We start from the raw sequence: 13,301 nt of genomic DNA, 5'->3' as shown, positions 1-13,301 counted from the left end.
AGTATGTCTTTAGGAGTCCTGAACTAAAAGTTTAAAATGTTTAATAATATTTTGCCTTGATAAATTCTCTGAAGGAAATAGTTTTCATGATTTCTACTATTGTTCTGAAAGAAAAGTTCATAGCCCTCTATATGATATGCTATAGGTCCCATGTTAGCAGGATTTTCACTTTGGGAAAGTAGTATGTTGTGTTTTACTCGCTAGCAAAGTCTGGAGACGTTATCTGGTACTTAGAAATCACCATGTATAAAAACTATTAGTGATAAGCAATTAATGTTAAAATGAGCACGGTGCATCTTAGAATCATAGAATGATAGAATGGTTTAGGTTGGAAGGGACCTTAAAGATCATCCAGTTCCACCTCCCTGCCCTGGGCAGGGACACCCCCCACCAGCCCAGGTTGCTCCAAGCCCCGTCCAACCTGGCCTTGAACACCTCCAGGGATGGGGCAGCCACAGCTTCTCGGAGCAACCTGCTGCGGGGGCTCACCACCCTCAAAGTGAAAAATTTCTTCCTAATGTTTAATCTAAACCTGCCCTCTTCCAGTTTGAAGCCATTCCCCCTTGTCCTATCACTCCATGCCCTAGTAAAAAGTCCTTCCCCAGCTCTCCCGTAGCCCCTTTAGGTACTGGAAGGCCGCAGTAAGATCTCCCTGGAGCCTTCTCTTCTCCAGGCTGAACGGCCCCAACTCTCTCAGCCTCTCCTCATAGGATATGAGATATCTTCCAGATATTTTGTGTGTTTCTCCGTGGCTTTTGCTTTTGTATTTCCTTTGGCTTGTTAAGATTTATTTTTACTGACTGAGCGGAGCGAAGGATACTGCGTCTTTCTGGAGAAGTAGGTAACAGTTTTTATGGTGGCTTTCCATGTGAGTGTTTGGGAAGTCACTGGTTAACATAATGTTGGATCAGAAGTACTGTTAACACATCAGTTTTCTAAACTGATTAACACAGAATTTGGAAAAGTGTGTGTCTCTTGAGTACTCGGTGTTCTGTTTTACAAGACTGGGAGTGAGGCTTTACGGCAATTGCTTGTCTTGTGCTCAGTGCTCGGCCTTGTCCGCTTCCTGGGGACCAGTCTGAGCAAGGGCCTTCCGCTGGAGCTGAAGGAGGCTCTGGGACAGGAACCGGTTTCTCCAGAGTTGTCCTCTCAGGAGTTACCTGTGCTTAGTCTCCTTGCTTTGGTAACAATAAAGGGACTCTGAAGATTTCTTCCCCACCTTGTTTGTAGGCTGACCCTGACTCACCACCCGCTGCGCTTGTCAGACTGGGTCAGACAGCCTTTAATCTGCCGCCGCTGGGCTGAGACATCGGCTGCTTGCCTGCGGATTTTAAGTGTTTGAGAAACTACCTCTCAACAAGTAGTATTTTTAACAATAATTTTGCTTTGTGTTTTTCTTCAAATACACGTGCTTGTTCAGTGAAATAAGTCTGGTAACTTTTGATTTAGGCAATTCATGGTACAAATAAAAATGCCTTATTTTATATGAAAAGCTCACCAGGAAAAAAAAAAAAAAAAGCTAGCAACTTATAGGAGTTCTTATATTTGTACTATCTCACCAAAATTGCTGGGTCTTTCTCTAAATTAAGAGACGAGATGCAGACTTTTTGGCGTGCGTTGCAGTTTTTTAAGGCTGGGGCCTGCCATGGAGCAGCAGGAGCAGGGTGCTCTGGCAGGAGGGACGAGCTGGCCATCGTGGGTGACACAGGCCGTGCTTTTCCCGATCCCGGCACCGTCCCACTGGATCTGAGCACTGCGCTGGTCACAGGGCCCAGGCACAGCGAAGGGGTCTGTCAGGCCCGGGGCCCCTCTGGTGTCTGATCAGCAGTAGCAGAAGGGGGAGCTGGTGTGGGGCTGGAGGGACGCTCTGACCCGGGACGTGGGATCTAGCCAGGAGGTGTGGGCACAGACAAGGCTCCAGAGCTGTGACCTGCTCCAGCAAGGGCTGAAGGTACCCACCTGAGCCAAAATGGAGCTCCTGAGCAGAGGCCGTGGGTGGTGGGCCCAGGCCACCTTGTTGGCATTCAAGTTGAAACGTGAGGTAGCTGTCAACAGCACTGCCTAACTCCCGTACTGCTGCAGGCTTGCTGGATTCCCCTGGCGACTGAGCGCTATCAGGCGACGTGCCTCCCATGTGAAGGTCTCATAGGAACCACTCAAGAATCGAGTGGAGATCCTGAGGCACAGGCAGCACAGATACTCTGTAGTCCCCTTGTGATTTCATTTCTTGACATAGAAGACAGACTTTTATCTTATCTCTTACAGATATGGAGTCTGGAGAGCGGTTAACGTCATCGTCGGTCTCCTCTACTGCAGCTGCTTCAACTCCAGCGTCTTCTACACCGTCTGTAGCTTCGGCGGTATCGAAAGGTGGCCTTTCCAGTGGAGCTGCGACACTGAGTTCAGCAATCAACACATGCGGTAAAAATGACTCAATTATGTATTGCTGTGTGATTGCTAGTGTTTGTCAACACTTGCAATTATTATTACAAGTCAAATATGAGGTTGTGCAGATGCATCAAGGAAAAATGTTTTGGTTTGGTTTTTTTGCTAAGCAACATTCATATCATGTGAATGCATTTTACATAGTACGTGTTTATTGAAGGAATGAAATTAATTTAAAATGGTCTATTTCAAATGTGAAAGAAATTTTGAGTTTGCAAAGCTGCGTTGGAAGCAAGGATCAAATTAAGGATTTATCTAGCAAACTGTGCCACTTTCAGATTAAGATCTGATAATCAACTTGAATGTACATCATGTTCTCAGCATTCAAGCCCAACCCCTACTGTGTTTTTGTATCTGGAGGAATTGTTTCTTCTGGTGGAACTTGAGATTGAAAAGGTGAATTTCAAAATGTCATAGTCGTGGATATTCTCGACTAGAGTGAAACATCTTGGCTTGAATCAGAAACTTATATGGGAAGATTTCTCCATGCAAGAATCTTATTTTTGTGAATCGAAACTTGTATTTCCACTGAGTGATGCGTATCTTATCCACAGAACAAGAAATGGTAAATAACTCTTACCTGCTGTTTCTTTCTTCTCTTTGGAGAACGGAACATGTACGTTCTTTTTGTTAGCTGAGTACTACTGATTCTTACACAGTAAATAGGAAGTTTGCCAGCTTAAATTCATGGTAATCTACTACGTTCAGAACAGGCTTGGCTCTGGCAGTAAGGTGAGCAAGCATGTATTCTCCAAACTGAAAAACTCTTCTGCCCTGATAGTATAGAAACAGTAGATTCTGAGTGCCCTGCTAGAGCCTGCATTTGTTCATTTGCAGCTTCCTCGGGAAGAAAAATAGAAACCAGAATGTCTGTGTACCTAGAATTACGTCTCAAATATTTGTTTTAATTACTCAACAATCAGTCAGAAAAGTTCTTAACTAAAACTGATCCACAACAAATATCAATGTGTTTGATTTTTCGGTACCCCACTACAAATTCAACTTCAAATGGCTTTTGTGTCTGTGTTCATTAGCCCATGCCATTTGAAATGGTTCTCTGTGGTGGTTCCCAGAATGTAGTAGGAGTTCATTTACATGTAGCTATAAATGTACAGTCCCAAATGGAGGATTTGTGTGACACTCATCTCTCTCCTTGCTGCCTTTGCTTTGTAGATATTACAGTAGGCAATTTTGTGTCTCCTGTAACATTGTGTGTTTATATAAGATATATATTTGGTCTGTCAAAATACAGTAAGAGTAAAGCAGGTGAATGTCATAAAGATACTAAACTGTCAGTTTCTTTCTTCATTAGAAGATCCAGGTAGTCCTTTTCTTAAGTAGGTTTAAAATTTTATTCTCAACTTTTATTTAAAAAAAAAAAGTTTCATTTCTGTCCAATAGGTAACAGTAATAAAGACTGATAGTAGTAATTCCCAGTATTCATGGGTTGTTTCCTTTTAGTTATTTTAATGGTCAGATCCTTTGCCTGGCTGCATTTGATCTGTAAGAACGTAGATATTTTCCCAAGGGCACTTTGTATTCCTAAAAACAAGCTGGAGTGTAGTTTACTATTAGTACTGTCCCATCAGTTTTATTTGTAAGTATATCCATTTCTCTACCTGACAGAGTACACTCTGGTTACTGTTGCATCCACTCTGAAAAGGTATACGCTGTCCTAGAGAAACTTCACAGAAGTGTTTGTGCTGTCAACCAGACAAAGACTGTTTTCCCATGAATGACCTATGGTTGGAATGGATATTTCATAGAGTCAAAACTTACTTGAAGATACAAGATATTCTGTAGTCAGGATAGACCAGTATCCTAGCCTGTTCTTAAACTGAGATGTTACTCACTTCTGTGATATTTAAAAAAAAAAAAAAAAGATGACGATGTCTGTCAATCTCAATCTGATAATTAAATTATCTTCACATTTAAAAATGCATTTCTCTTCAGTAGCAAAGAAATAATAAAATAATTGTTTAAGAATGAACAGTTATTCTTACAAAGAGAAGGTAAAGGCATCTTAATCTATCTATTAGATTAGAGAGGTTCTTTTTATTCCAATTCATCCACTTTTCTTCCTTGCAGCAATCCATAGTATGTTAAGTAGTCTCCACAATAAACTTGATTGCCTACCCTGTCTGGTCCCCCCGATGCATGGTGGGTTAGGACTGGGAGTCTTCATGCTTTGCCAGGGAGATTACGCTACGAATAGATGATTTTGGCTTATTCCCAGGTCAAGTAGACAAAGCACCTGTGTGTATCCATTATGGAATACATCACATACTGTTAGTTTAATTGGTTAATAAAGCACTAGCTCCTGAATAATTGAAGCATTCCAGTCAAGTAAACAGATACTTTACTTGCTTCCTTCTTATTCACCCATTGCTGAAAATTTGAAGGCGCATTGGAAAAAAAAAAAAAAAGACTCCGGAAAAAGGTTTAAATTCATCCTCATGAGAACGTTAGCAACTTTGGAAGAATATAAATCAATGGCCTTTTCTCACATGAGTAAATGATATCATAGTTGAGTGTTTTGTCTTTATGAGGGGTAGTAATACCAGCGTGTGAAACTGTTCAAAGCTGAACAGTCAAGTCTTACTGTTTTGATATTATCAGACCTGCTGGGTTCTTTTTGTTTCAAAAAAAGGAAGTTTATTAACTTCTTGTAAAATGAAAATTAAAAACTAAACTAAACTATACTATCTTTTTTTCCAAATCAGAAGCTGCTTCTATCAAAGCAAAAATCTTCAGTCTTTTTGGAGTCCAGTATTTCTTCTTAAATGAGACCCAGAAGAATTTTAAGATTGTGGACATAAATGCACAAAGTCACAGGATTGTTTTAATTGGAAAAGTCTGTAATTTGTAGTAACAAAGATTTTGTTTTTAACACTTTTTTTTTTTTTTGTCTCAGTCTTTATATAAAAATGACATTGTGGCTCCTGCAGTAAATGTTGAGAAAGATCAGATTTAGTACCTAAAATGTAAAACTGTATAAACAAATTTCTTTTGTGGTAAGTGTTTTTTATAGTCTTTGGTTTTGTCAAAATTTTCATCTGAAGCTTGTAGGTATTTATTGACTTCTAGAGGTTTTAAGGATTCTGAATGCTAAGTGACAATAGTGACATGGAAATGGATATTTAAAAACAGTGGTGATTTACAGTTTGTGGAATGTGGAACAATTTCAAGTGTTGAGGGAGAACGTGATGGTAATAGTTAAGTGATGCAGATGCATAGGTTAAGTACGAGGATGTGAACAGCAGTAGAGTACAAACGCCGGTTCTGATACGAACAGAGAACCCATAGCGGTACACAGTTGACATCACCAGTTCTCAGTTTTTGGAAATCAATGTTAAGATGGTGAGCACATCTTAATTTTAGGGTCTTATATACGTATCATTAAGAAGCAGTCTCTAATTTCATTAGTATCAATAATTCTTTAAACATGACACCAGCCTAGTTTAGACTTCCTGTTTCACATTATAACCTTTATAGGCCAGAACCTGTCTCAGTGTTCGGACTGCACAGTGCAGTGGGGTCCAGGCACTGGCTAAACTCTGTTTTTTAGGAACAAGACTGAGAATAATATGCCAGATGTAAGGAAAAAAACCCAAAATGTATTTTTCAAGGTTATTGAAGAACATAAAAGCAAAAATATGGAGGGAAAAATGGGCGTTAAAGTACTTTAATATTATGTATAACTCGAGTACTTCCATGTTCTAGAATTTTGTCTCATCTAATATTTGCTATAAGGACTATGCAGATGAGTGAACAATTTTGAGTATTGTTTGGACACGGAATTTTACCTTTATTTTTAAGGAACGGACTTGATAGAAGGAACATTGAAAGAAAAACAATTTCTGTACGTGGCTTTTTTGGATGTTAGAGATTAAAGGAAGCCATTGTATTCGAGCACCTAACTAATTTCATTTAAAACCCTATCAAGCACCTAGTACTTCTTATATTAAAGCAAGTCTCATTTAGAGTTGCTGTGTGATTGATACTTTTTAAAATATGGCTTAGTAGGTCAGCGCTCTGTCTATGTTCCTTGTATTCTTACTGCTCACAGTTAATCGTCTGCAGTGTTTGTGCCTAAGTTATGTATCAGCTTTCTCAGTAGAGTGCAGTTTTGTCAATGTCTTTTGAAAATTTACTTTTTTTTAGAAAATTAGTCCAAGACTAGCTTCTTTTAACCTTTGATTTATGAAGGGAAGTTAAAGATGGAGTCCTTGCAATTCCATTCATGTTTCTTACCTGTGTAAATGCCTCTGTGAGATCATATTCAGAGAGTATTAAAGTGCTAATTCGGGGGTTTTTTTTGAAGTGCTTTAACGAGATAGCCAGTGCTTTGCTCTTCATTTAAATTAACAGATATTTTTGACGTTTCTCTATTCAGATGAGGGGTTTTGTGTTTTAGACCAACAGTAAGGAGTGGGTTGTTGTTATTTATGTATATATAAACAATTTCAAGCCTTTTCCATGCTTTCCAACCTTTTACACTAAGGGACATTCACCAGTAGTATGAAATCACACGTACAAGTGGTTTGGAATCATGCATACAGGGAGTTTCGAAGACTTACTGGTGTTGGGAGGCGTGTGGAAGGCAAACTTTGCTAGCACTGTAATGATTAAAGAACAACACAGAAAAGAGGAAAAGACAGAGTAATTTCTGTCACCCTAAGCAGTTCTCTAGATTTGCTGTGTAAGTTGGAATGCCCTTAGCTTTGTTGGAAATACCACATTATTTTTGTATTTCTGCTGATTGCTGCATTGATGGTTTGTATTTTAAGGCATTATTTAAGTATTTATTCCTTTTTAGCTCTTTTGAAAACCTTATTTTGCACAGTGAAGTTCATTAATATTAACAAAGGCATTCACAGTTGTCATTCCATGTTACTAAGAGACCAGCATTGTTGAAATGTATTTTGCCCTTTGGAGTAATGCTTTCAATCATTTATCTGTGTAGTGGTTAGTAGAATTTCAAAAGCTGTGCTCAAAAATATTTAACCTATTTGAAGTAAGTCAGGAATGTTACAGAGTGCAGTTTAATATGAAATTTTGCTATGCAGAGTGTGTCTCCAGTAAGTTAGTAACTTGAAGAGCAAACACTAAAATAGGAAAATTAAGGAAAAGTAGAATTGCTAGACATATAACGTTTTCATCAAATAAGAAATACAAAAAATGTCGTTACAATTCAGTTTACTGTTACAAGACTTTTGCCTTTGTTTTATTTCTGCCATGTTTCTAAATGCATGTTTAAAATTGATGGATTCTCTTTTCTGGACACATTGGATAATGGCTTAGGTAGCACACGATGTATTTTTTTAAAAGGCCATAATAACGTGTAATATAGTGTAAAGGCACCTACTCTTTGTGTGATGAAGTAAGTTGATAACAAACTCAAAGGATGTTTTAACTAAACCTGTCAAAGTATTATGAAACATTGCAATGCATTCTTGCTCATCAGCATCACTAAGAATCACAAATGTTGTCTGTGAGAGAAGCAAGTGTTGTTACTCATTTTTTTTGAAAGAAAAAAAAACCCACAGAAAGAGTATTGTGATGTTTTCTAATTGAACCGTGTGGCGAATGGTAACTAACATTGAGTATGACTAGTTGAGTATGGACATCAGTTGTGGAAGAAGGTACACTAACTGAAGTTAAAGACATTCGAACTAAGTTCAGCAAACGCAGAACTGAAATGCAGTGTTTTTAAACTCAGGCTTAAAGTGTAAAGAAATACTATACACATCACCTGCAGTAGTTAGCATCAGTGAAATTAAGTGCAAATCCATTCTTGTTCTGGAGGAGGGGAAAAAAAAACAACTGGACCAGAAATTTGAAATCAGTAAGAGGAATTTCCCTGCACTGCGCATGTGGTATTGCCATTATATGTATTGCATTCCTCCCATTTCTCTGGGAGGTATACAGAGAAATTGTCCAAGCAGCCAGGGCTCAAGTTAGGAAAGCGAAATCCCAGGTAGAGTTATATCTGGCCAGGGACATCAAGGGCAACAAGAAAAGCTTCTATAGGTACGTCAGTGATAAAAGGAAGACTAGGGAAAATGTGGGCTCTCTCCAGAAGGAAACGGGAGGCCTGGTCACCCAGGACCTGGACAAGGCTGAGGTACTCAACAACTTTCTTGCCTTGATCTTCACCAGTAAGCGCTCTAGCCACACTGCCCAAGTTACAGAAGGCAAAAACAGGGACTGGGAGAATGAGGAGCCGTCCACTGTAAAAGAAGACCAGGTTTGAGACCACCTGCGGAACCTGAAGGTGCACAAATCCATGGGACCTGATGAGATACATCTGCGGGTCCTGAGGGAACTGGCGGATAAAGATACCAAGCCACTAGCCATCATATTTGAGAAGTTGTGGCAGTCTGGGGAAGTTCCCACTGACTGGAAAAGGGGGAACATAACCCCTGTTTTTAAAAAGGGAAAAGAGGAAGACCTGGGGAACTACAGGCCAGTCAGTCGCACCTCTGTGCTCGGCAAGACCATGGAGCAGATCCTCCTGGAAGCGATGCTAAGGCATGTGGAAAACAAGGAGGTGATTGATGACAGCCAACATAGCTTCACTAAAGGCAAATCGTGTCTGACAGATTTGGTGGCCTTCTATGACAGGGTTACAGCATTGGTGGATAAGGGAAGAGCTACTGACATCATCTACCTGGACTTGTGCAAAGCATTTGACACTGTCCTGCACAACATCCCGGTCTCTAAATTGGATAAACATGGATTTGAAGAATGGACTGTTTGGTGGATAAGGAACTGGCTGGTTGTCCGCATGCAAAGAGTTGCAGTCAACAGCTTGATGTCCCAGTGGCAAGCAGTGACGAGTGGTGTTCCTCAGGGGTCAGTACTGGGGTGGGTGCTGTTCAGTATCTTTGTTGGTGACATGGACAGTGGGATTGAGTGCACCCTCAGCAAGTTTGCCGATGATACCAAGCTGTGTGGTGAGGTAGACATGCTGGAGGGGAGGGATGCCATCCAGAGGAACCTGGACAGGCTGGAGAGGTGGGCCAGTGCCAACCTCATGAAGTTCAGCAAGGCCAAGTGCAAGGGTCCTGCACGTGGGCTGGGGCAATCCCATGCGCAGATACAGGCTGGGTGGAGAATGGCTGGAGAGCAGCCCTGAGGAGAAGGACCTGGGGGTGGTTTTTGATTGGAAGCTCAACATGAGCCAGCAATGTGTGATCACAGCCCAGAAAGCCAACCGTATCCTGGGCTGCATCAGAAGTGTGGCCAGCAGGTCAAGGGAGAGGATTGCTCCCCTCTACTCTGCTCTGATGAGACCCCATGTGGAGTACTGCATCCAGCTCTGGAGTCCCCAACATAAGAAGGACATGGATGTGCTGGAGCGCGTCCAGAGGGGAGCCACGAGGGTGCTGTGAGGGCTGGAGCCCCTCTGCTGGGAGGACAGGCGGAGAGAGTTGGGGCTGTTCAGCCTGGAGAAGAGGAGGCTCCAGGGAGATCTTACTGCGGCCTTCCAGTCCCTAAAGGGGCTACGGGAGAGCTGGGGAGGGACTTTTTACTGGGGCATGGAGTGATAGGACGAGGGGGAACAGTTTTAAAAGGTGTTCAAGGCCAGGTTGGACGGGGCTTGGAGCAACCTGGGCTGGGGGGAGGTGTCCCTGCCCAGGGCAGGGGGGGTGGTTGGAACTCGATGATCTTTAAGGTCCCTTCCAACTCTAACTGTTCTATGATTCTATGTTGCCTTGTAGTTTATGATAAGTGAAAAATTCTAGTGAATGCCACTGTGTTCATAACATCTGACGTGATGATATACTGCAGTCAGGAGACCGCTCCAAAATTATCTGTATGTACGCTAACACAGTAATAGCATTAAAACAATTTAGAACGAGGAATAGAGTTAACAAACAAGGTCAAGGAATGATTTCTGTGTACAAAGTCCCTTGAAAGTGCGTTCAGTTTGCAGATGGTAAATGGAGTCTCTTGGGAAGCAGGGAACGCTCTGTCTTTCTGATGGTGTATTTTTTGGTGTGCTGCTCTTTACATTAAAACATGGGACAAATGAACTTTCTGTTCTTTGATATTGGTCTTTTCCTGCTTTTTCTCATCACAGAATCACAGAATGTTAGCAACGATTCTGTTTTTCTGGTTATGTATGCTTTTACAGTCTTGGAGTTCCCTGATTTTTCTTGCATCCTCTTGTTCAGGCTGTCTCAAAAGTTGAAGTTTAGCACTGAAACTCCAATGAAATTTCCTTTACCAGCATACAAAATTACTGGTTGTCCCTTTTTTTTTTTTTTTGTCTTTCATCCATGTTGTTATAAATTCTTGCCTTGTCCTAAGAAATACATGCAGGCTGACTGGCTGTGCTGTGACTGTTCTCTTCTGTGCTGCCCTTCCCCACCCTTCCAGGTGTGTAGCAGCTCAAATAAAATTTCTTTTTACTTCTTCTTTCTGGTCACTTCCTCTTTTCATTTTCCTTTACACTTTTTTCCTTTCTGTATTAGATTCAGTGTCCTTATTGTTTAAGGTATGCACAACTCCTCCTATGCTTACATTTTACCCATAATTTTTACAATCCAGTTCATCTAGCCCAGTTGTTTTTCCTGCCAACCCATCATGTCTTATCTCCGTGTACCAGCCAACTTCCCAGTCTTACAGATGGCATTACTCATACTGAAGTTAAAAGCAGGGTTACCAGGTGAAACTGGGGCAGTTGTATCTGTTGATTAAGCAAATGAAGTGCACTGGGTGAACTGAAAATTAGAGTTCAGTCAGAAACAACATGATAGATTGTAGAGAAAAAGCGTAGCTCGCTGCCCACTCCGTAGCTGGAGGTTCCAAATTGTTTGAAGGGCTTTAAAAGAAAGATACCCCGTTCGCACTCTGTAGCAATTAATTGCCTGACGTACTTATTGTTATTTTGGCTGAGTTCTTGTATCTGTAAGAAGCAGAAACAATTCCTTAAAAAAAAAATAAAAAATGATTTCAGGTATTCTTACAGCTTGCAAGAAACCAATTGGTGTGTAAGACTATCAAGATTGTCTAATTCAGTTTTCCCACTTTCAGAACACCAGACATCCCTTCCATCTCAGACACGCCTTTGTTGGAAAAAATATTCTCCAACTCTGCTTTCTTCTTTAACATAGACGCTGCTAGTAGCCTGTCTTTTCTTCCTTCATGATTTTCAAAGTTACAAAATGGATTTGAGCATAGAAGATGTATACAGTCTTGGAATTCATGTAAGCATTGTCCCTCTTACCGCATTTGGCTTACTTTTCTCATTTAGAGCTATTTTTAATCACTTTCTAGACATCAGGTAAGGTTACTCAGAGAGTAAGGAGCGACCTGGCATGAAGTATGACAGTATATGCCCTCACAGTGATATCATGGAGTACGTTGTATGGGAAATGATGCCTTTCAAATGGTCCATGCAAGAGTCAGTGAAAAGAGAAGACCTCTGTAGAACGTCTTGTATTAATTACACTGTGATGATACTAGACTTCAGATGAAATAAGCTATTGCCAAACCTCCCTTTTCGTAGTTATTTCTGAGTGACAGATTATCCAATGAATGGTTTCACCAGAGCTGAAGCTGTTAATGCAAAGGTACAGCTGTGGAATGTTTGAGTGGTGCTTTTCTATCAAAGGACAGATGATAACAGAAAAAAGGGAAGATACTTTTGTTCTAAAGCCATTGTTGTTTCTAGAGCTTATCATAGAATCATTTTCATTTAACTTGGTCAGAGCAGGGTTACTGTGAAAGCAAACTAAAGAAATTGGAATAATGCTGCAGCATACATAAAATTAAACAAATAACGACAGATATTAAGAGTGCATTCATAAGTGAAGACTTGCAATCATCTTGCAGTTTTGTGCAGCTAATTACCATGTGATTTTTTTTAAGATTTTTTTTTTTTAAACAATGGGCATTCATCCAACAAGAAATACAAACGTGGCACGGTAGAGCTTAACTGTTGCTCAGTGAGGCTTTCCTCTAGAATTTCTTTTGCTGGCTTGAGTCACCTTTTGTTCAGTTCATTTCTACAGATAGAATCACTCCATGTGTGTTGCTTGTTCTGATGATTTTCTTGAAGAGAGGTGAAGAGTATCTGGCATGTTGTGTTAGTTCAGTCATTCCAGTTTTGCAGAGGGACGAAGCCATGACATTTTTGATACATTCCTTTTTAAGGTGAAAGCCTGGCAATGGGATAACAGCTTTCTAATAAGAAAAAGCTAATGAGCTTCTAATCACCCTGATCTGTTTTTTGTGATAAGATGTGATCTACTCATTGCTTACATTCTGAAATCTGCAAGTTTTATCACAGTGGCGTGACTGAGGGACAGTGCTTGAAGGTGGAACAGGTTTTCTGTAATGTGTTTGTTTCTTCATGAGAATGTGCAATAAAAAATGCTCGCTAGAGGGTATTGAGTTGGATGAGTACCTGCCCTGGAAAGTTTTAATTAAGATTGTGACTGGACCTGTTGCAATTTTCATTGCTGCACGTAAAAATTTCAGTGCTTCTGGCAGGAAGTCTGAAGAACAGTGTAAAATCTACTGAAATGATCCGTTCAACAAACACGTTATAGCCATCCTGTAGAAGGCAAATCTTGGAACATACTTACTGTATCCACCTCTGCTGTCATTTGTCATCTAGCAGCAAGGTAATTGTCTCCACTGCCCTCCTCCAACAAACAGTGACTGGAGAGTAAAGGGGGGGTTATTGACTGCCCCTTTTCAAGAAATGTGTTTACTAAAAACTCAAATGCTTCTATTTCTGCGCTAGGGCAAAGGGGCAAATTGTTCAGGTAGGACACTCCTTGCAGTGAGGGACTTTTTACATGTGAATGAGATTCCCTCCAGCATGTGTAGGGTAAGTC

General features: G+C 40.6%; 1 protein-coding gene across 1 annotated transcript in view; it reads left to right on the top strand.

Annotated features, from left to right (window-relative positions):
• The first annotated feature begins 2,267 nt into the window (after positions 1-2,267).
• Positions 2,268-13,301, top strand: part of BAZ2B (bromodomain adjacent to zinc finger domain, 2B) — an 84,584-nt gene continuing 73,550 nt past the window's right edge. The window contains exon 1 of the mRNA XM_009885467.1: positions 2,268-2,421. Coding sequence (XP_009883769.1) covers positions 2,268-2,421 — 154 coding nt within the window. The remainder of the gene's footprint in view (positions 2,422-13,301) is intronic.

This window comes from Charadrius vociferus, unplaced genomic scaffold (genome assembly GCF_000708025.1).
Source record: "Charadrius vociferus isolate BGI_N301 unplaced genomic scaffold, ASM70802v2 scaffold404, whole genome shotgun sequence".
NCBI classification, from domain to species: Eukaryota; Metazoa; Chordata; class Aves; order Charadriiformes; family Charadriidae; genus Charadrius; species Charadrius vociferus.
The sequence above is the reverse complement of the archived record's forward strand: the minus strand, read 5'-3'. Positions and strand labels throughout refer to the sequence as shown.